The sequence below is a fragment of the Amyelois transitella genome, chromosome 28 (assembly GCF_032362555.1).
Source record: "Amyelois transitella isolate CPQ chromosome 28, ilAmyTran1.1, whole genome shotgun sequence".
NCBI classification, from domain to species: Eukaryota; Metazoa; Arthropoda; class Insecta; order Lepidoptera; family Pyralidae; genus Amyelois; species Amyelois transitella.
In genome coordinates, this window is record NC_083531.1 from 1,060,857 (window position 1) to 1,084,807 (window position 23,951).

At 40.8% G+C, this 23,951-nt stretch overlaps 2 protein-coding genes across 3 annotated transcripts in view; one reads left to right on the forward strand and one right to left on the reverse strand.

Moving 5' to 3' along the window:
* LOC106133714 (uncharacterized) lies at positions 1-6,853 on the forward strand. Its single transcript, XM_013333529.2, has 3 exons — positions 1-107; positions 1,147-3,659; positions 4,499-6,853. The coding sequence occupies exon 2, from the start codon at positions 1,385-1,387 to the stop codon at positions 3,656-3,658; it is 2,274 nt and encodes a 757-aa protein (XP_013188983.1). The 5' UTR covers positions 1-107; positions 1,147-1,384; the 3' UTR covers position 3,659; positions 4,499-6,853.
* Positions 6,854-8,271: 1,418 nt separating this feature from the next.
* LOC106133704 (pneumococcal serine-rich repeat protein) overlaps positions 8,272-23,951 on the reverse strand; it is a 30,648-nt gene continuing 14,968 nt past the window's right edge. For both annotated transcript variants that reach the window (XM_060952492.1, XM_060952491.1), the window contains 6 exons: positions 23,533-23,577; positions 23,160-23,207; positions 22,676-22,723; positions 22,457-22,504; positions 9,289-21,552; positions 8,272-9,100 (listed from right to left, as the gene is read on the reverse strand). In XM_060952492.1, the coding sequence (XP_060808475.1) occupies positions 8,946-9,100; positions 9,289-21,552; positions 22,457-22,504; positions 22,676-22,723; positions 23,160-23,207; positions 23,533-23,577 (12,608 nt within the window). In that variant the 3' untranslated portion in view covers positions 8,272-8,945. The remainder of the gene's footprint in view (positions 9,101-9,288; positions 21,553-22,456; positions 22,505-22,675; positions 22,724-23,159; positions 23,208-23,532; positions 23,578-23,951) is intronic.

Sequence of the window (23,951 nt, forward strand, 5' to 3'; positions counted from 1 at the left end):
GTCAAACTTCAAAATCTAACATGTCACCATTGGACTGTCACCAGATGCCCGTACGATATTAAAACCGCGGCGGAGTCTTCTGCCATGCACAAAATCAAGATTTACAGGTAATTTCATGTATAATTATCTACAAAAAAACTTATTCACTACTCACCTAGTCATATAATGAGAGTTTGTAACATTGGATTGTCATTCTAACCTAAAAGCGAGGGATTGATATTTTCATAAATAAATTTACAATGCTTAGAAATTATAATGTAATATATGTGCCGGTCTGCAATTGTGATATGTTTGTGTTCTTGAGCTTGCATTGTTTATGTTAATCGTTTTAGTTTTATATTTTCTGTGTGCCAGAGAGTTCTATAACTTTCTCATTTTCACTTTGCCCTATCTTGTTGGGTAGTTATACCAAAGTTGCCTGAATCGTGCGAGTTGTATTGTTATTTACATATTTGTTCGGTAAGTGATCGCTAATTGCATTTCAAACAATATATTTACATCATTTTCCTTGTCATTGAGTCATATTTATATCTCTTCACATTATTATGGAAGGGTGTTTAGCTTTTCTGTATTTTGTGTACTTATCTATAAAATTGATACATTAGCATGAATCACATAAATTGGGCTATATAGAGAATACAACAATAAACTTATACTGTTCTGTTCTAGTACAATTATATAGTTACACAGAAAAAAACACACAAATTGAGTTAGCCTTGAAGTAAGTTTAAGACTTTAGTTAAGAGATATTATGTCAATGATACCATATTTTATAATAAAAACTAACATAGATAAACATCTAAGATGCAGGCCAATCAGAGAAATTTTGTTCCTTTTCATGCCCTGGCCGAACCCTGGACCTACTGAGACACAGACAAGCATATTACAAAACTAAATATTTTTTTAATATCTACAAATGTTTCTGTCTTCACTACTACATATGGAACATGCATATAAAATTTATATAAACTTTCTATAAAGTTTATACAAGATTTTTTGCGAGCATATGCTCGTAAAAAGCTCAATATTGCGGTGCACAAAAGAAAGGGAACTCTATCTGCTTATGACCACTGTTGTACATTGTTATTATTTAAATAAAAGTTAACTTAAATGAAACTCAATATATTTTTTTTTTTTTTTTTTCAGATCTTGATATGCGGTGATACTCTCCCAACACTACTACCAATTTTGTTTTAATAAAATAATTATCAGAAATCCTTTTTTGGAATTGAAATTTTGCACAATCACAAGTTTAGGCGTCGTACGGGCAACCAAATTAACCATTTCATAAGCTCTTTCGGGGGAAGACTTCAAATCTTGGTCGACCACCAAGACAGGTCTTGAATCACTGTACAGATTTCGTTTTTTTTACACACTTTTGACAATGGCTGAGGCGGACGAACTCGCCAACAAAATGGCGGACTTGACCGTCCTTTCGTTTAGGAAGGTGGATGACGTGAAACGCTTGGCAAAGCATTTCCAGAAGATTCTGAACAACCCGATCACGCAACAGAACGCGGTTGTTCACAAGTATTTGAGTGATCTTAACGAGACGCACAAAAAAGTGTTCCTTCAAAAACGCGAAGGTGTAGAAGTAGAGTATATTTTTACGACTGAAAAGAAGAGTAGCCTTCAGAGGCAACGCTTCAACAGTCTGCCAGTGAGCGAAGTACCTGAGTTATTGAAAGCGGAACTGCTGACCGATGAGAATGCAAAACAAGTGCACATTTGCACCGACTGTCAGGTCGAAATAGAGTTGAATGACGAGGAACCTCTTATGGAATCGCTGCAGCGACATTTTAACTTAGAAGTGCACTTGCCCAAGTTGAAACGAGAGAGTGTGGTGGACGTGTCCGAGCCTGTCGTCCTACCAAACATGTCCAGGAGACTCTCTGCTATGGAATGTGGGGAAACTCCAGCTCAAAGTTTGGATCAGATCATGCAAATGGTCAAGCCTATGGAGAAGTTGGATCGCACGTTTTTGGCCAGGCTGGAGACATCCTTGATTCGTCTGCTTCCAGACAATTCCGAAGCGAGTATTAACGCAGCCATAAAATTTTACCAAAGTGCTTATGATAAACTGCGCCAGGAGATTGACGGTATAGACTTCTCGACCCAAACCAGCTCCGTAGCTCCAATAATTATGAGCATCAAAGACAATGTTTACCAGAACTTCGCGGCAGATTCCAATAAAAACATAGAGAATGATGAAAACGAGCAAGCTGCAGATAAACCATTTAAGAGTCAAGTTAAAAAATACCGTTACTATGGTCCCATCGAGAATTTCATCCTGAAATTACTGGCCAATCACAAGTTACTGTCTTTAGTTGACGACCGCACTGGTAAACTAGCTTTTTTCTGCATAGCTTGCGAGTATTATACCCTCAGGTTCCGCTACGACAGCGTTCTAAACCACGTGTTCAGTGAATCGCACATCCACAACCTCTCGTGTATCTTGCAGGCTGATAAACACATTCCTTTCTCCATGGACGAAACCTCCATTGAGAAAATCAAAGAAATGAACCGTAAGTTCCTTTACGGGCACGACGTCGTCGAAGACGTCAACGGACTGAGATGTGGCCTTTGCAAAACGTCAATTGAGCCCCTAGAAGCTTCCACTAATCATATTCTCGACGAGAATCATCTTGCCAAGTTGTCAGACAAGCTTTATCGTAGAATGAGAGCGAATAACCCAGACGGGTCGGTCCCAGACGAGTGGGGCCCGAAAGATTTGGACTGGACAAAGTTCCTAGCGAGCGTCGGGCGGCCGCAGCATAATCGAGACCACGTCATCATAGAGAACTTCATCAAACCATCCGGGAAAATAGCAAATTACTGCGCATGCTGCGACATGACTCTGAAAGGGCCCAGGCAGGTTTTATTCAACCACGTCCGCCAGAAGAAGCATTTACGCAACGCCGCCCCGCACAAGCTGGTGATGCTTTACAAGAACCATTGCCGGCCTTCCGAATACTTCGCCAGTTTCGGCAATTTCTACGTGTGCACGATTTGCCCTGAATACGTCGCGTTGCCGTCTTTCGCCGCGATAGTCAACCATTTCGACAGTCAATTACACGTGGAGACCATATCGAAATTGATCCGTTCAGCTTTGTATGCGGACAACGTCGATAAAGAGTTATTAGCTGTCCACAATATAACCGAAGACGGGAGTAAATGCGAATTGTGCGATGAGAGTTTCAATAGCATGAATGAAGCTATTAATCACGTGCTAACCAGCATCGAGCATCAGAACAATGCCGTAGACGTGAAACTCCGAGCGAACAGAGGCGACATTATAAGTTTGTACATGCGTGGTAACTACATCCTCCATAGCGAAGGATCAACTTTTAATTGCAAATCGTGCGGCGGTGTATTCAACTCTATAAGATCACTGCTCGCGCATTTGGTTTACGCCGACCATTTTACAGTGAGACCTAATTCGGAGAATGTTTTCCGTTTTTATTTGGAGTTGAAGCATAATATTATCATGTTGGGGAGGAATAAGTATGTGTACTATGATTTCGGGAAGCTTAAATGCGGGGTATGTGACGGAGATGTCGCGGAGGGTGAGAACGCCAAGAGGCATGTTGTGTCTCCGAGGCACAGGGAGAACATGGGGGCCACTTATGTTATGAACGATGTGACTGCTATGGAGTGAGGTGGGTGTTGTATGAGTCTTTTTTTTTATATACGGGACAAATTACACAGATTGAGTTAGCCTCGAAGTAAGTTCGAGACTTGTGTTACGAGATACTAACTCAACGGTACTATATTTTATAATAAATACTTATATATAAACATAACAATCCAAGAACCAGACCAATCAGAAAAAGTTCTTTTCTCGTCATGCCCTGGCCGGGATTCGAACCTGGTACCTCCGGTGTCACAGACAAGCGTACTACCGCTGCGCCAAAGATGCCGTCAAAATTTATTTTTCTTATGTCTTATGTGATTACTTTCGTTATTCTCCCAGCCCTTTATAATTAGACCACTCGATATATTTCGACCCATTTTATATGTCGTAGAAGCCGAATAAGGGAGAGGCTTTTTTGAGCTTGCTACCAACGTGAGTGGTTTAGACATACTTGTTTCCAGAGTTTAAAGTAAACAGACAAACATACAAGCAAGTCGCGTAGTGTCTTCTTTAGAGTTGTATACAATATTAAGAATTATGCTATAAAGCATTCACAATGTAAAAAATTCATAGTTACAGATTTCTAGCTCATTCTCATTGGGATTCTTATAGGCGATGGGCTAGCAACCTGTCACTATTAGAATATGAATTCCATCATTAAACTATACAGCTGAATATACATTTTGTAGTCTTTTTAAGACTGTGGGCTCAGTTAACGCCGCAAGATATATACGTGACTATACATATGTATGTATTCTACCGCCAATTTTCCAGGTAGCGCCTGTTATTAATTGGAACATGTAAAAGCATAATTTATTTAAGTGAAAAAATAAAAGCTATTCTTTTTTTATATTTTTTTTTCAGTAAATGCATGCAGCCAGCTGACGAAGACGTTAAGGTGCGTTCTGACACTAGAGTTACGTTCCACTTGATCTGACAGCTGTCTATAGTACATTCGAAACTGATACATAACCACAGATTTACTATTTTTATGAGCTACAGCACAGTTTGCCCGCGCGAATTAGGCGCCATCTTGCATGCAAGTTTATTTATACATATATTTCGGTGTTTTTTTTCTGTTGAATTTTTTAAAATTAATTTACATATTCCTTGTTCTATGTCCATTATAATTCAGTTATTCAGCGGTGTTATGTTTCGGACTCCGATTCAAATGATCTATAAATGCTTGGTTACTGAGTTATTTTTAAGTGAAACAAAATGTGATCATTGCGCCTGATATTACAAATTTTGAACGTATCTAAAGTGAATTGTTACTCTTTAAAACATTTTTATAAGCCATCAATATTAATAAGTCTCTGTTAGATGCAAAAATTGTTAAAATAAATTGCTCCGTATTTTTATCTGTTAATAGATATTTTTGTTATGGACATTGTGTAACGATCAATATATTTTATCGATATCGGCAGTTCGGCTGTCGATAGATATGCTCGGTAACAAAAGTGTTTTGTTCACAATGATATACATATTTTTATTTTATATAATTTATCCAATTTATTCTAGCATTGAAACAAAACCTTATGAATAGAAAAATGCCTTCATATTTCTAGTAGTGTGCCGTTCTCGGGAATATATCCAATTTAATACACTCAATATAAAACAGTTAATGGAAAATTTTAATTTTTACCACATCACAATTAGTAATATTTTTATCACAATAAAATTGTCAGGTACCGTTATTATTAGCACTCCTCAATATCACAAACACTGTATGAAATACAATGAAAACTGTATTTGTTCTCTGACAATGTCGATTTGAGAAAGGCACATCACTAGTTAAAACTTATAATATTTACTAAACAGATGTTTTTACAAGTTTCATATACTCTTTACAACTAACTAACATATACATTATAAATAGTGTACTAAAATGTTCTTCCATACAGATCTAGTTTTATTATGCACATTTTAATAGGTTTATTTTTAAAAATCTTGAATTTTTTTTGTATATATGAATGATATAACAATATTATGAAAGATTATGTTTATTTGCATTGTGTGATTTTAATTAAGTTATTAAATAATTTGAAGTTTTAAAGATTATTCTACTATTGTTTTGGTAATTTTAACGAAAAACCACACTGAAAATTTCTGAAAATATGTACAGAAGGGGACACACTTTCCACAGAAATTTAATGGGCGAATCTAATCTTAATCAATTGATATTGTATAGTTTTTGATCCAAAATATTTTAAATATCGTTTATGATATTAAATGCTTGTGCAATACAAAGTTTTTAGCGAAAATCAAGTTAAACTTGTCCAAGTCAAAAGCCCAGAAAGTCCATAGACATCCAAAATGAATATGCAATATGATTTTGTCAAATTGTTTAAATTGTTTCTGACGTGTCGATCAAAAATAAAACTAAATATCTTTGTGTATTTTTATCTGTAAGCAGTTTTATGCCACTTTTTGGAATAGTATATACAATTCTGGCTGCGTCCTGGACTATTACATTAAAAGAATGCAATTAAAAATAATAATATCCAAAGTTTTTTCACAAAAAAGATCGACATTGTATTTGCATGAATTTATCGATATTTGTTGATGAGCAACACTAGCGTTACTCACCATTGGTACCATTTATTACATCTTGCCTCTCGCTTGGTATTCTTGGGAGTGACTTTTTAAAGAACCGCTGTGTATGTTAATTTTTGTATTATTCGGTGATTTAGTAATCAAGAAATTTTTGGGCAATTATTTGAAAAAAAAAAGTGTTATTTTTGGTTAAACCATGTGTGTTCTTATTTATTTTACAACTTCAATTTCGATCTCTGTACAAGGGTATGTAAGAAATAAAGACTAATTCTGCCAACGATTTTTTTTTACTAAATAAGAACTTTTTTAATGTCAATTGTACATTATATATAAAAACAAAATCATAGAATGGTTTCTAAAGACGTGAATTGACTGTAATATAATTTTAGCCATACAGAATCATGATTTTAGAATCAGTTGTTTTGTGTCCGTACTTTTTGCGAAATTGTTTAATTTGATGTTAGTTTTTATTGCGAAGTAACCATGCCATAATATTGTAACGTTACGATCGAGTGGAACGAACTGTTCTTTTTTTTTACTTTTTAATTATTTTCTAGTGTATTTTTTAACATCTCGTCTATAGCTACGTCTCGTTGAACAATGAAATAATATTAAAGTAAATCGTTTTTAAAATTTTAATAAATGAAGTAATTTTTTATTTGATGACGTGTTTCATTTGGAGAATTTCGATTCCGCCCGTGTGAGATGCACCCTATATCCTTCCCAGTACTCCGATTGGTTTAGTGGTTTTTACGTGGAAGCCGGACAAACAAACACACTTTTACGTTTATTATATTAGTATAGACTAGCTGTTGCGCGCGACTTTGTCTGCCGTAAATCATATCATTGTCACTTTAGTTCAAAAGTTAACAAAAAAAGGGATGAAGGGAGATTATTTTTGTAAAGGTAACGGTTTTAAAATTAGCCTAACACATCTTAGAAAGCCTCATTCGAATCGGAGCAATACTTTTCGCGTGTTGCGATTTTGTAACGTACAGACTGAAATTATAAAAATCACATTTTTCCGGTTCCCAACACCAATAAAAAAAGAAAAGGATCACTCCATCTCATTTCCATGGATTTCGTAAAAGGCTACTAAGAAATAGGCTTATAAACTTGGGATTCTTCTTTCAGGCATTGGGGTAGCAACCTGTTGTTAATTGTATCCAGCTGAACGTGGCCTATCAGTCTTTTCAAGACTTGCTCTGTCTACTCCGCAAGGGATATAGACGTAATTATATGTATGTAAATGCACTCTCTTAGTAAGTAGGCAGATTTTTTTAAGTCACTTTAAAGTACAAATATCGGTTATTTACAATGATAATATACATAAGTAAGGATTTTTGTCCCTAAAGTCCCTACTATAAAACCAAATTCTACTCTGAGTTATGTATATTCGTTTGAGCGCTAACCAATACCCACCCTGAGCTCCTCTCTAGACGTCAGTAACGCCAGGAGGAAGGAACATTTGTAATCTCTGGCAAAATTTCAACGAAGTTCGGATATATCCGAAAGGGTAAATATGAACATCTGAAGTTATGAAATATTTTTTTTTTATAAATAAACACAAGATAATATTTAAAATTGTGTAAAATTAACTTGCAGTACATAAACATTGTAAGCATGAAATGTTCACGATCAACAGGTGTAGTCATTTTCTTCTGACAAAGTATTGGAGCTCAAGTAGTTATGTCATGCACACTAAACTGTTTAAACTGATGGCGGCAAGGAAGCAAAAAAAAAACGCAATTTTGATGTATGGAGAAAACATTATCTTTCGTTTTAAGCACATTATTTTATATAATTATGTTTAGTATTTATAGTTCCGCATTTACAAAACTTACCAGCGCATTATTTTTAAATATATTTAACCAATAAAACAAGCTTCTTATTCGCTTATAAAATATTTATTATCTATAATGTGAAAAATATTAGACACATTTTATATGTAGTAAATAACTTCATTACGAAAATTATGATACTATACAATAAATATGTCTTAGTAGATGTATCTAAGAAGATACTTTTATGTTTGGAGCACTCACAGTTGAAACATTTCTTATAAAATCAAATGATGAAAATCTTATCTATCTAGTATTTATTGTGTACCCAAAACATAGTATTTAGGTAATATATTATAGTTACATATAAATACATGAATACTATATTCTATTACGCTTGTAACTTTTGCCGCGATTCCGTATACATATCTGAATTCTACAGATACAGAATCTTTTTTGTTTTCGTTTAGACTTTGTAATAATATAATATTATTTTATTTAATTTAAACATAATGCACGTAAAATGTAATATTAGGGAAGAATACATATTAATAATAAAAAAAAATAAAGGAAAAAAACATAGGCGTACAAGTACTGCAACGTATATATAATGTGTAAGGTAAAAAATCAGAAGGTATGTATACAAACTTACTTTCCATTTTATAATATTAGTTGGTGTAAGGATAAACAATATAAAATTTTTACAGATTATTAATCACTAGTTTGTGCGCGGGGCTTCGCTCCCGTGGGATTTTCCAGAAAAATAGTCATATTCTACTTCAGGGTCAATTCTATGTCTGGACCAAATTTCATAAATCTCGGTCCATCATCAAATTACATAGGTACATACTATATTAAATATAATATTTATAAACATTTTATGATATGTTTTTTTTTTTAAATTAATTCTGACCAAAACACATCATATTTTTTTTATTTTCTTTTTAACTTTTTATTTTACTCGATGTACAGGACTAGGTGGTAGTTATTTCGGCTGGCAAGTCCTTCATTGGCACAAGTTTTGGCGCGCTGTCACTTTGACAGGTGCAGAAGCAGTTCTTCTGCTTGGGCCCGTTCGGTAAAATCAGGATCTTCAAATTCATGTTGGTTTCTAAAGCGTGCATGATTTCTGAAACAAATATAAATAATAGTGTAGCTAAGAAATGAGTACCTAATTGGGATTTTTAATTTGATTGTACATTTCTCTTCCTGACATTGTAGTCCCGGTAACATCCTCACCTCTTCGAAGAGGAGCCCGGGATGCGCCTTTGTCCATGGATCTTAGATAGGTGACTCAGGTTTTTACACGAAGCTTACCTCGTTTTCCTTGCTGAATAGCCAATTTGCCTCCCACTCCTGGTTTGGTCGGTGGTGTAGTGATACTTTGTATTTCATTGTGGGACTCAGCTTCGCTTCGTGATTCGGCTTCGCTTCGTGATTCGGCTTCTCTTCGGTAATCAGCTTCGCTTCGTGATGCAGAGGCACTCGTAGAAGCTGCCTCGCTATGAGATTTCGCTTCGCTCTTAGATTCGGCCTCTCTTCGCGACTCTGAAGATGTCTTAGAAGCTTCGTCCTTTCGAGACTTAGCTTCGCTTCGTGCTTCAGCCTCGCTTCGTGATTCAGAGATACTCGTAGAGGCTGCTTCTTTTCGAGACTCAGCTTCGCTTTGTGATTCAGAGGCACTCGTAGAGGCTGCTTCCCGTCGAGACTCAGCTTCGGTTCGTGATACGTCCTCGCGTCGTGATTCAGCTTCGCTTCGCGATTCAGAGGCACTCTTTGACTCTGCTTCTCTTCGAGATTCAGCTTCGCTTCGTGATACAGAGGCACTCGTAGAAGCTGCCTCGCTAGAAGATTTCGCTTCGCTCTTAGATTCGGCCTTGCTTCGAGACTCTGAAGCACTCTTAGAGGCTGTTTCCCCGCGAGACTTAGCTTCGCTTTGTGATTTGGCTTCGCTTCGTGATTCGGCTTCACTTCGCGATTCAGAGGCACTCTTGGAGGCTGCTTCCCTTCGAGACTCAGCTTCACTTCGTGCTACTGCCCCGCTTTGAGAATCAGAGGAACTTCTAGAGGCTGCTTCACTTCGAGATTCAGCTTCGCTTCGTGATTCGGCTTCACTTCGCGATTCAGAGGCACTCGTAGACTCGCCTTCGCTTCGTGATACTGAGTCACGCTTTGTCTCTGCTTCTCTTCGAGATTCAGCTTCGCTTCGTGATGCAGAGGCACTTGTAGAAGCTGCCTTGCTATGAGCTTTCGCTTCGCTCTTAGATTCGACCTCGCTTCGAGACTCTGAAGCACTCTTAGAGGCTGCTTCCCTGCGAGACTCAGCTTCGCTTCGTGATTTGGCCTCGCTTCGTGATTCGGTTTCACTTCGCGATTCAGAGGCACTCGTAGACTCGCCTTCGCTTCGTGATTCAGAGGCACTCTTGGAGGCTGCTTCCCTTTGAGACTCAGCTTCGCTTCGAGCTTCGGCTTCGCTTTGTGACTCTGAGGCGCTTTTGGAAGCTGTTTCGCTTCGAGTTTCCTCTTCGCTCTTAGATTCAGCTAAGCTTCGTGATTCGGAAGAACTCTTTGACCCAGCTGTCCTGCGAGACTCAGCTTCGCTTCGTGATTCAGAGGCACTCTTGGAGGCTGCTTCCCTTTGAGACTCAGCTTCGCTTCGAGCTTCGGCTTCGTTTTGTGATCCTGAGGCGCTCTTGGAGGCTGCTTCGCTTCGAGTTTCCTTTTCGCTCTTAGATTCGGCCACGCTTTGTGATTCCGAAGAACTTCCAGAGGCTGCTTCCCTTCGAGTCTCAGCTTCGCTTCGGGCTTCAGCTTCGCTTCGTGATTTTGAAGAACTCTTCGACTCAGCTACCCTGCGAGACTCAGCTTCGCTTTGTGATTCGGAAGAACTCTTTGACTCAGCTTCTCTGCGAGACTCAGCTTCGCTTCGTGATTCAGAGGTACTCGAAGAGGCTTCTTCCCTTCGAGACTCAGCTTCGCTTCGTACTTCAGCTTCACTTCGGGCTTCGGCTTCGCTTCGTGATTCAGAAGTACTCGAAGAGGCTGCTTCTTTTCGAGACTCAGCTTCGCTTCGGGCTTCAGCTTCGCTTCGTGATTTTGAAGAACTCTTCGACTCAGCTACCCTGCGAGACTCAGCTTCGCTTCGTGATTCGGAAGAACTCTTTGACTCAGCTTCCCTGCGAGACTCAGCTTCGCTTCGTGATTCAGAGGTACTCGAAGAGGCTTCTTCCCTTTGAGACTCAGCTTCGCTTCGTGCTTCGGCTTCGCTTCGGGCTTCGGCTTTGCTTCGTGATTCTGAAGAACTCTTTGACTCAGCTTCCCTGCGAGACTCAGCTTCGCTTCGTGATTCAGAGGTACTCGAAGAGGCTGCTTCTCTTCGAGACTCAGCTTCGCTTCGGGCTTCAGCTTCGCTTCGTGATTTTGAAGAACTCTTCGACTCGGCTACCCTGCGAGACTCAGCTTCGCTTCGTGATTCGGAAGAACTCTTTGACTCAGCTTCCCCGCGAGACTCAGCTTCGCTTCGTGACTCAGAGGTATTCGAAGAGGCTTCTTCCCTTCGAGACTCAGCTTCGCTTCGTGCTTCGGCTTCGTTTCGGGCTTCGGCTTCGCTTCGTGATTCGGAAGAACTCTTTGACTCAGCTTCCCCGCGAGACTCAGCTTCGCTTCGTGATTCAGAGGTATTCGAAGAGGCTTCTTCCCTTCGAGACTCAGCTTCGCTTCGTGCTTCGGCTTCGTTTCGGGCTTCGGCTTTGCTTCGTGATTCTGAAGAACTCTTTGACTCAGCTTCCCTGCGAGACTCAGCTTCGCTTCGTGATTCAGAGGCACTCTTGGAGGCTGCTTCCCTTCGAGACTCAGCTTCGCTTCGAGCTTCGGCTTCGCTTTGTGACTCTGAGGCGCTCTTGGAGGCTGTTTCGCTTCGAGTTTCCTCTTCGCTCTTAGATTCAGCTAAGCTTCGTGATTCGGAAGTACTCTTTGACCCAGCTGCCCTGCGAGACTCAGCTTCGCTTCGTGATTTAGAGGCACTCTTGGAGGCTGCTTCACTGCGAGACTCAGCTTCGCTTCGTGATTCGGAAGAACTCTTTGACTCAGCTTCCCTACGAGACTCAGCTTCGCTTCGTGCTTCGGCTTCGCTTCGGGCTTCGGCTTCGCTTCGTGATTCTGAAGAACCCTTTGACTCAGCTTCCCTATGAGACTCAGCTTCGCTTCGTGATTCAGCTTCGCTTCGTGATTTTGAAGAACTCTTCGACTCAGCTACCCTGCGAGACTCAGCTTCGCTTTGTGATTCGGAAGAACTCTTTGACTCAGCTTCTCTGTGAGACTCAGCTTCGCTTCGTGCTTCGGCTTCACTTCGGGCTTCAGCTTCGCTTAGTGATTCTGAAGAACTCTTTGACTCAGCTACCCTGCGAGACTCAGCTTCGCTTCGTGATTCAGAGGCACTCTTGGAGGCTGCTTCCCTTCGAGACTCAGCTTCGCTTCGGGCTTCAGCTTCGCTTCGTGATTTTGAAGAACTCTTCGACTCAGCTACCCTGCGAGACTCAGCTTCGCTTCGTGATTCGGAAGAACTCTTTGACTCAGCTTCCCTTCGAGACTCAGCTTCGCTTCGTGATTCAGAGGTACTCGAAGAGGCCGCTTCCCTTCGAGACTCAGCTTCGCTTCGGGCTTCAGCTTCGCTTCGTGATTTTGAAGAACTCTTCGACTCAGCTACCCTGCGAGACTCAGCTTCGCTTCGTGCTTCTGCTCCGCTTCGTGCTTCAGCTTCACTTCGGGCTTCAGCTTCGCTTCGTGATTCTGAAGAACTCTTTGACTCAGCTACCCTGCGAGACTCTGCTTCGCTTCGTGATTCGGAAGAACTCTTTGACCCAGCTTCCCTACGAGACTCAGCTTCGCTTCGTGATTCAGAGGCACTCTTGGAGGCTGCTTCCCTTAGAGACTCAGCTACCCTGCGAGACTCAGCTTCGCTTCGTGATTCGGAAGAACTCTTTGACTCAGCTTCCGTTCGAGACTCAGCTTCGCTTCGTGCTTCGGCTTCGCTTCGGGCTTCGGCTTCGCTTCGTGATTCTGAAGAACCCTTTGACTCAGCTTCCCTATGAGACTCAGCTTCGCTTCGTGATTCAGAGGTACTCGAAGAGGCCGCTTCCCTTCGAGACTCAGCTTCGCTTCGGGCTTCAGCTTCGCTTCGTGATTTTGAAGAACTCTTCGACTCAGCTACCCTGCGAGACTCAGCTTCGCTTCGTGCTTCTGCTTCGCTTCGGGCTTCAGCTTCGCTTCGTGATTCTGAAGAACTCTTCGACTCAACTACCCTGCGAGACTCTGCTTCGCTTCGTGATTCGGAAGAACTCTTTAACTCAGCTTCCCTGCGAGACTCAGCTTCGCTTCGTGATTCAGAGGTACTCGAAGAGGCTTCTTCCCTTCGAGACTCAGCTTCGCTTCGTGCTTCGGTTTCGGCTTTGCTTCGTGATTCTGAAGAACTCTTTGACTCAGCTTCCCTGCGAGACTCAGCTTCGCTTCGTGATTCAGAGGTACTCGAAGAGGCTGCTTCCCTTTGAGACTCTGCTTCGCTTCGTGATTCAGAGGCACTCTTTGACTCAGCTTCGCTTCGTGCTTCGGCTTCGCTTCGGGCTTCGGCTTTGCTTCGTGATTCTGAAGAACTCTTTGACTCAGCTTCCCTGCGAGACTCAGCTTCGCTTCGTGATTCAGAGGTACTCGAAGAGGCTTCTTCCCTTCGAGACTCAGCTTCGCTTCGTGCTTCGGCTTCGCTTCGTGATTCTGAAGAACTCTTTGACTCAGCTACCCTGCGAGACTCTGCTTCGCTTCGTGATTCAGAGGTACTCGAAGAGGCTTCTTCCCTTCGAGACTCAGCTTCGCTTCGTGCTTCGGTTTCGGCTTTGCTTCGTGATTCTGAAGAACTCTTTGACTCAGCTTCCCTGCGAGACTCAGCTTCGCTTCGTGTTTCAGAGGTCCTCGAAGAGGCTGCTTCCTTTCGAGACTCAGCTTCGCTTCGTGATTCAGAGGCACTCTTGGAGGTTGCTTCCTTTCGAGACTCAGCTTCGCGTCGTGCTTCTGCCTCGCTTTGAGATTCAGAGGAACTTCTAGAGGCTGCCTCCCTTCGAGATTCAGCTGTGCTTCGAGACTCAGCTTCGCTTCGTGCTTCGGCTTCGCTTCGGGCTTCAGCTTCGCTTCGTGATTCTGAAGAACTCTTTGACTCAGCTACCCTGCGAGACTCTGCTTCGCTTCGTGATTCTGAAGAACTCTTTGACTCAGCTTCCCTGCGAGACTCAGCTTCGCTTCGGGCTTCAGCTTCGCTTCGTGATTTTGAAGAACTCTTCGACTCAGCTACCCTGCGGGACTGAGCTTCGCTTCGTGATTCGGAAGAACTATTTGACTCAGCTTCCCTGCGAGACTCAGCTTCGCTTCGTGATTCAGAGGTACTCGAAGAGGCTTCTTTCCTTTGAGATTCAGCTTCGCTTCGTGATTCTGAAGAACTCTTTGTCTCAGCTTCCCTGCGAGACTCTGCTTCGCTTCGTGATTCGGAAGAACTCTTTGACTCAGCTTCCCTGCGAGACTCAGCTTCGCTACGTGATTCAGAGGTACTCGAAGAGGCTTCTTCCCTTCGAGACTCAGCTTCGCTTCGTGCTTCGGCTTCGCTTCGGGCTTCGGCTTTGCTTCGTGATTCTGAAGAATTCTTTGCCTCAGCTTCACTGCAAGACTCAGCTTCGCTTCGTGATTCAGAAGTACTCGAAGAGGCTGCTTCCCTTCGAGACTCAGCTTCGCTTCGTGACTCGGCCTCTCTTCGTGACTCGGCCTGGCTTCGTGATTCAGAGGCACTTCGAGACTCTCCTTCGCTTTGTGATTCAGACGCACTCTTTGACTCTGCTTCCCTTCGAGACTCAGCTTCGCGTCGTGCTTCTACCTCGCTTTGAGATTCAGAGGAACTTCTAGAGGCTGATTCCCTTCGAGATTCAGTTTCGCTTCGTGCTTCGGCTTCGCTTCGGGTTTCTACTTCGCTTCGTGATTCTGAAGAACTCTTTGTCTCAGCTTCCCTGCGAGACTCAGCTTCGCTTCGTGATTCAGAGGTACTCGAAGAGACTGCTTCCCTTCGAGACTCAGCTTCGCTTCGTGCTTCGGCTTCGCTTCGGGCTTCGACTTCGCTTCGGGCTTCGACTTCGCTTCGTGATTTAGAAGAACTCTTCGACTCAGCTACCCTGCGAGACTCAGCTTCGCTTCGTGATTCAGAAGAACTCTTTGACTCTGTTTCCCTGCGAGATTCAGCTTCGCTTCGTGATTCAGAAGCACTCGTTGAGGCTGTTTTCTTTCGAGACTCGGCCTCGCTTCGTGTTTCGGCCTCACTTCGCGATTCTGAGGCGCTCTTATGGGCTGTTTCGCTTCGAGATTCCGCTTCGCTCTTAGATTCGGCCTCGCTTTGTGATTCTGAAACACTCTTAGATTCGACTTCGCTTCGTGACTCTGCTTCCTTAGCTTCGCTTCTAGATTCCGAAGTATTTGTAGATTCAGAGGCACTCTTGGACTCTGCTTCGCTTCGTGATTCTGTTTGTCTAAGAGATTCAGATTCAAAGTTGCTTTGACTTTGACTATGACTTTTTGATATTTGCTTTTCAATTTCAATACTTTGTGTTGCTTTTGAATGACTTGGTGAAGGTTCTACAGGAATTACTGGGTGACTTTGGCTAGGTCTGGGCTGACTTTGAATTGGTTGCAACGGTTGGCTTTGATCCGGTACTGGCTGCAAAGGTTGGCTTTGACCAGCTACTGGCTGTAAAGGTTGACTATGACCAGGTACTGGCTGTAAAGGTTGGCTTTGACCAGGTACTGGCTGTAAAGGTTGGCTTTGACCAGGTACTGGCTGTAAAGGTTGACTTTGACCAGGTACTGGCTGTAAAGGTTGACTTTGACCAGGTACTGGCTGTAAAGGTTGGCTTTGACCAGGTACTGGCTGTAAAGGTTGACTTTGGCCAGGTCGTGGTTGCTGTGTCGGCTGTATTGGTCTCTGTCCTGGTGCAGGTCGCAAAGGCTGGCTTTGGCCATATAATGGTTGCTGGGCTGGTGCCAATGGTTGGCTTTGTGCTGGTTTAAATTGCTGAACTGGTTGCAATGGTTGATTTTGACCTTGCACTGCTTGTAATTGTTGGATTTGGCCTGGTCTCAATGGTTGTCCTGGTTGCAAAGGTTGGCTTTGTCCTGGCTGAATTGGTTGACTTACACTCGGTACTCGTTGCAAAGGCTGGCTCTGGCCTGGTCTTAGTTGTCCTGGTTGCAAAGGTTGTTGTAGTGGTTGCAAAGGTGGGCCAAGTCTTTGTTGTTCAAAGCTACTCTGTTGGCGACTTGATGAAGAAGCTTGACTAGCGCTAGAAGATTGTGAAGAAGACTGCGAAGTTTGTCCCTGAGAATATTGGCTTGAAGGTTGCAAAGGTTGTGAAACAATAGGCCGTTGTAGTTGAATTGGCTGTGAAACAACAGGTCGTGGTTGAATTGGTTGTTGTGGTTGCAAAGGTTGTGAAACAACTGGCTGTTGCGGTTGAATTGGCTGTGAAACAACAGGCTGTGGTTGAATTGGTTGTTGTGGTTGCAAAGGCTGTGAAACAACTGGCTGTTGTGGTTGTATTGGCTGTGAAATAACGGGCTTTGGGTAAATTGGTTGCTGTGGTTGCTGAGGAGACACAGGTCTCTGTTGTAAAGGTTGCGGTGGTTGAACTGGTTGTACAATTTGTGGTGGGATTGGTCGCTGTGTGCGCCCAGGTTGCAACGGGCGTTGGGGTTGAATTGGTTGCGATGGCACTGGTTGTACAATTTGTGGTTGCAAAGGTCTCTGTGGCGACACAATTTGAGGTTGCTGAGGCAATGGTTGTACTACTTGTGGTGTAGTCGGGTGTACAACTTGTGGTGAAACTGGTTGCGCAACTTGTGACTGCCCAAGCTGAGGCTTGCCAGTTAGATTTGTAGATTCTTTATTAGTTTTCCATGCATTTTGTGATTGGCTTGATTCAGATTGTGCTCTGGATTCAGATTGCGCTCTAGATTCAGATTGCGCTCTAGATTCAGATTGTGCTCTAGATTCAGATTGTGCTCTGGATTCGGATTGTGCTCTGGATTCAGATTGCGCTCTAGATTCAGATTGCGCTCTAGATTCAGATTGTGCTCTGGATTCGGATTGTGCTCTGGATTCAGATTGTGCTCTGGATTCAGATTGTGCTCTGGATTCAGATTGTGCTCTAGATTCAGATTGCACTCTGGATTCAGATTCTGATCGTCTTCTTTCAATCTCTGATTCCGTTTGCGAACTTGATGCGCTTTCTGATTCAGATTGTGTTCTGGATTCCGAGTGTTTTCTGGATTCAGATTCAGCCTCTAATCGTTTTTTTTCACTAGCTGATTCAGAACTAGCAGCACTTTGTGATTCTGAATGACTTTGTCTTTCTGATTTTGATTCAGATTGCAAACTTGATGCACTTTCTGATTTGGTCTCTGTTTCAGATCGTTTCCTCTCATTTTCTGATTTCTCTGATTCAGATCGCGAAGTGGAAGTACTTTCTGATTTAGATTCAGCTTCTGAACGTTTTCTTTCATTCTCTAATTGAGCACTAGATTTACTCTCTGACCTAGACGCGGCTTCTGATTTCTCTGATTCAGATTTAGCACTGGATTCGGATTTAGACTCTGATTCTGAGTGATGTCTATCAATATCTGATTGAGCGCTAGATTCACTCTCTGATTTGGATTCAGCTTCTGATCGTTCTGATTCAGATCTAGAAGCACTTTCTGATCGGTCTGACTGCTGTGATTCTGACTGGGCACTGGAAGTACTTTCAGATCTTGACCTTTCAAGTTCTGATTTTGATTGGGCACTTGATTGTGACTGTGAAATAGAAGCACTTTCTGATTTCGATTGTGATTCTGAACGACGCCTTTCAGTTTTTGATTCAGATTGACTAGATTCAGATCTAGACTTTGATTCTGAACGTTGTTTCTCACTCTCCAATTGAGCACTAAGAGCGCTTTCTGATTTAGACTGTGATTCTGAATGCTGTCTCACACTCTCCGATTGTGAACTAGAAGCGCTTTCTGATTTAGACTGTGACTCTGAATGCTGTCTCTCACTCTCTGATTGAGCACCAGAAGCGCTTTCTGATTTAGACTGTGACTCTGAATGCTGTCTCTCACTCTCTGATTGAGCACCAGAAGCGCTTTCTGATTTAGACTGTGACTCTGAATGCTGTCTCTCACTCTCTGATTGAGCACCAGAAGCGCTTTCTGATTTAGACTGTGACTCTGAATGCTGTCTCTCACTCTCTGATTGAGCACCAGAAGCGCTTTCTGATTTAGACTGTGACTCTGAATGCTGTCTCTCACTCTCTGATTGAGCACCAGAAGCGCTTTCTGATTTAGACTGTGACTCTGAATGCTGTTTCTCGCTCTCAGATTGAGCACTAGAAGCGCTTTCTGATGCAGACTGTGACTCTGAATGCTGTCTCTCACTCTCAGATTGGGCACTAGAAGCGCTTTCTGATTTAGACTGTGACTCTGAATGCTGTTTCTCGCTCTCTGATCGAGCACTAGATTCACTTTTTGATGAAGATTTGGATTCTTCACTAGATTTAGATTTAGACTCTGTCTCTGAACGTTGTGTTTCTGTTTCAGTTTGTGCACTAGATTCACTTTTTGAGCGAGATTCAGCCTCAGAATGTGACTCTTCACTTGCTGATTTCTCTGATTCAGATCGTGCACTTGATTCAGATTTAGACCCAGAACGTTGTCTTTCGCTTTCAGACTGTGATCTAGATTCACTCTCAGATTTCGCAGCTGATTCTGATTCTGAAAGGCGCTTTTCTGTTTCCAATTTCTCTGATTCAGATTGTTCATTAGATTCAGATTCTGATCTTGACGCACTTTCTGACTTGGACTCTGATCGTTGCCTTTCACTTTCTGATTTCGACTCAGACTGTGATTCAGTGGTTTGTGATTTCCCTGATTCGGTTTGAGCACTGGATTCAGATTGGGATAGTGTTTTTTCGCTTTCAGATTTCTCTGATACAGATTGTACGGATTCAGACCTGGTCTCTGATTCTGAGCGTTGTGTTTCACTTTCTGACTGTGCACTCGATTCACTTTCTGATTTAGATTCAGCTGCTGATTCAGATTGAGAACTAGAAGCGCTTTCTGATGTTGATTCAGCTGCTGATTTCTCTGATTCAGATTGGGAACTAGAAGCGCTTTCTGATTTAGACTCTGATTCTGAACGTCGCCTTTCACTTTCTGACTGTGCACTAGCAGATTTCGATTCGGACTCAGAAGCACTCTCGGATTTTGATATTGTCTTTTCACTTTCAGATTTCTCTAATTCAGATTGTGCCCTAGATTCGGATCTGGACTGTGATTCTGATCGTTGTCTCTCAATTTCTGATTGTGTACTTGAAGCGGTTTGAGATTTTGATTCAGATTCTGAACGAGAAGCACTTTCAGAGTTAGATTCTGAACGAGAAGCACTTTCAGATTTAGATTCAGATTCTGAACGAGAAATACTTTCTGATTTAGATTCAGATTGTGAATTAGAAGCGCTTTCTGATTTTGATTGAGCTACTGATTTCTCTGATTCGGATTGTGAACTAGAAGCGCTTTCTGATTTTGATTCAGCTTCTGATTTCTCCGATTCAGATTGTGAACTAGAAGCGCTTTCTGATTTCACCGATTCAGATTGTGAACTAGAAGCGCTTTCTGATTTTGATTGAGCTTCTGATTTCTCCGATTCAGATTGTGAACTAGAAGCGCTTTCCGATTTTGATTCAGCTTCTGATTTCTCCGATTCAGATTGTGAACTAGAAGCGCTTTCTGATTTTGATTCAGATTCTGATTTCTCTGATTCAGATTGTGAACTAGAAGCGCTTTCTGATTTTGATTCAGCTTCTGATTTCTCCGATTCAGATTGTAAACTAGAAGCGCTTTCTGATTTTGATTCAGCTTCTGATTTCTCCGATTCAGATTGTAAACTAGAAGCGCTTTCTGATTTTGATTCAGCTTCTGATTTCTCTGATTCAGATTGTGAACTAGAAGCGCTTTCTGATTTTGATTCAGATTCTGATTTCTCCGATTCAGATTGCGAACTAGTAGCGCTTTCTGATTTTGATTGAGCTTCTGATTTCTCCGATTCAGATTGTGAACTAGAAGCGCTTTCTGATTTTGATTCAGCTTCTGATTTCTCTGATTCAGATTGTGAACTAGAAGCGCTTTCTGATTTTGATTCAGCTTCTGATTTCTCTGATTCAGATTGTGAACTAGAAGCGCTTTCTGATTTTGATTCAGCTTCTGATTTCTCTGATTCAGATTGTGAACTAGAAGCGCTTTCTGATTTTGATTCAGCTTCTGATTTCTCTGATTCAGATTGTGAACTAGAAGCGCTTTCTGATTTTGATTCAGCTTCTGATTTCTCTGATTCAGATTGTGAACTAGAAGCGCTTTCCGATTTTGATTCAGCTTCTGATTTCTCTGATTCAGATTGTGAACTAGAAGCGCTTTCTGATTTTGATTCAGATTCTGATTTCTCCGATTCAGATTGCGAACTAGTAGCGCTTTCTGATTTTGATTCAGATTCTGATTTCTCCGATTCAGATTGCGAACTAGTAGCGCTTTCTGATTTTGATTCAGCTTCTGATTTCTCCGATTCAGATTGTGAACTAGAAGCGCTTTCTGATTTTGATTCAGATTCTGATTTCTCCGATTCAGATTGCGAACTAGTAGCGCTTTCTGATTTTGATTGAGCTTCTGATTTCTCCGATTCAGATTGTGAACTAGAAGCGCTTTCTGATTTTGATTCAGCTTCTGATTTCTCTGATTCAGATTGTGAACTAGAAGCGCTTTCTGATTTTGATTCAGCTTCTGATTTCTCCGATTCAGATTGTGAACTAGAAGCGCTTTCTGATTTTGATTCAGCTTCTGATTTCTCTGATTCAGATTGTGAACTAGAAGCGCTTTCTGATTTTGATTCAGCTTCTGATTTCTCTGATTCAGATTGTGAACTAGAAGCGCTTTCTGATTTTGATTGAGCTTCTGATTTCTCCGATTCAGATTGTGAACTAGAAGCGCTTTCTGATTTTGATTCAGCTTCTGATTTCTCCGATTCAGATTGTGAACTAGAAGCGCTTTCTGATTTTGATTCAGCTTCTGATTTCTCTGATTCAGATTGTGAACTAGAAGCGCTTTCTGATTTTGATTGAGCTTCTGATTTCTCCGATTCAGATTGTGAACTAGAAGCGCTTTCTGATTTTGATTCAGCTTCTGATTTCTCTGATTCAGATTGTGAACTAGAAGCGCTTTCTGATTTTGATTCAGCTTCTGATTTCTCCGATTCAGATTGTGAACTAGAAGCGCTTTCAGATTCAGTTGATTCTGTTGTTGTAGTAGTTGGCGCTTCAGTAGTGGTTGTTGTTGTGGTAGTTGGCGCTGGTGTAGTTGTAGTGGTTGTAGTAGTAGGAGCTGGTGTAGTTGTTGTAGTGGTTGTAGGTTCGGGCGTAGTTGATGAGCCGAGCTTACTAGGTTTGTTCTGTTTGATGTACTCAATGGCTTTACGTATATCTGAAATTTAAATTGGGATAATATAAATATTATATAAATATACCTGAGATTTTTTGCAAAAAAATTGGCAATCGTAATGTTATAATTCGACGTTTTACTAGAATTCTATTATGAAGAGGTAAAAATTGATTCATGAAAATTCTTAAACCGTTAAAAAGATAGTATCTGCGGGTGTTCTAGTCTATGTTTGTACCACAGACAAAATCGTGTTGCGCCGCTTGTAATCCATAAAGTTCTATAAACTTATTAAATATTAAGAATTTAAGGCGTCTATTGGAATCTTGCCTGATATGCCAATAATAGTGTCCAAATAAGTACCTTTCACTTTAAAACCAAAAGTTCGTTACAGCACTTCTATAAAGTAGATTCCCAGATAAGAGTTAAATCTATACATAAAATAAAACGGTAAAATATTTTGTCTGTACATTTAGTATTTTGACTGAAATTGATAGAGAATTTTATTTTTACTTTTTTTGTCTGTCTGTCTGTATCTGACTGTATGATCAAGATTCAACTTGAAATTTAAGCGGACGAAGTCGCGGGCAACAGCTAGTTAAACAATATAACGTCGTTATACGTAATATCGTCATTTTCGAAGGCACGGCAGAACTTTCTTTTCACATTTTTTTACTAGTTAACGCTGTTACAGAATCAATTACCCGCACCTTTAATTTTAACTAGAGGCCGCCCGCGACTTCGTCCGCATGGAAACCCTATCAATCCCGCGGGAACTCTGGGATAAAAAGTAGCCTATGTGTTATTCTGGGTCTTCAGCTACCTACATACCAAATTTCATGGTAATCGGTTCAGTAGTTTTTGCGTGAAAGAGTAACAAACATCCATACATCCATACAAACTTTCGCCTTTATAATAGTAGTAGGATATGCAAAGTTTAATTTCTTACCAGATTCTCCTGTAGCCTCTCGAAGTTTGGATAACGCATCCACGAAGTCTGAAATTAATGACGTTGTATTAACAATTCGTAAGAAATTCAAAATGGCCAATACCCAATGTAGGATCGTCGTTAAAGACTCAAGGAGTATTGCCACTCTGGGCTCCTCTTTAGTTAAGTTTTTTTAGTTAACAATTTATACAAAGAAATATGTATTTATGGATTACTTACCAGTTGTTTCTGTAAACTCCTCGCAAATTGTGATAACCTCTTCTAAATCTATAAATATAAAGCATCAATTTAAGTCAAATGAAATTGCAAACGATGTTAAGCGTAACATTAAGACAATGAAGAAAATAAAATAGTATCACTATATAAACGATTTGTTATTAAAGTTCCGTGTGGTCCCCGGCACCAATTCAAAAAAGAATAGGACCACTCCATCTCTTTCCCATGGATGTCGTAAAAGGCGACTAAGGGATAGGCTTACAAACTTGGGATTCTTTTTTAGGCGATGGGCTAGCAACCTGTCACTATTTGAATCTCAATTGTATCATTAAGCCAAATAGCTGAACTGTCATTATTTTAATCTAAATTCCATGATTTAGCCATACAGTTGAACAGTTAATACAATCAGTCTTTTCAATACTGTTGACTCTATCTACTCCGCAAGGGATGTAGACGTAACTATATGTATGTAGGTATTTATACTCACAGAAACGCTTGCTGATAGTAATGAAAAGCTCGAAGAATCTAATGATATCTGTAAATATTTAAAGGTTATTTTTTAATTATGTGTTTACTAATTTATGCCCACAGGACACATATGGATTTTCTTAATTCTGCTCATTTCTCAAGAAATATCTTCCAGCAGATCCGAATTTTATGGAATAATAACGTTTATTATAACAGTAAATATAATCATTTCATTTATTATATTTGAGAATTAGCAATTTTATAAAATTATTGAGGTTACTATCTCGCAGATAGATAAAATTTCATTAAATTTGGATGAAATTATCGTACTAGCAAGTGGAAATAATATACATATTTGATAAAAATCATAAAGCTTCAACAAGTTTACTTACCAATTCTGACAATAGTATAGATGACCTCGATGGATTCGAAGAAAGCTGAAAATTCAATGAATAATTTAATACAATGTTTTATGCGTTATGAACTTAAAGAGACTATATGTAATTAACTCATATATACATGTAATTAACTCAGATACACTCATGAAATTATTTGGAATCGATTACACAGATACAAACAAGTGTTCCTGTTTCAGAGCACCTAGGTCTTAGGGTCGAAAACTCGGCCAGGACATTAAGAAAAATTAACATTTTTCGATTAATCTGAGTGGAGGATACTTATTTCATTATCAATTGTTATCAGATACTAACTCAAAAATAGTGTTGTCGAATTTTCGAACTTCGTTTGAGGCAAGCTCATTCTATGTAAATTGTTTTCGTAAGTATATACTTATTTAATAAAAAAAAACACA

Coding starts and splice junctions, on each gene's coding strand:
- LOC106133714 (XM_013333529.2), top strand. CDS start 1,385: ATGGCTGAGGCGGACGAACTCGCCAACAAAATGGCGGACTTGACCGTC.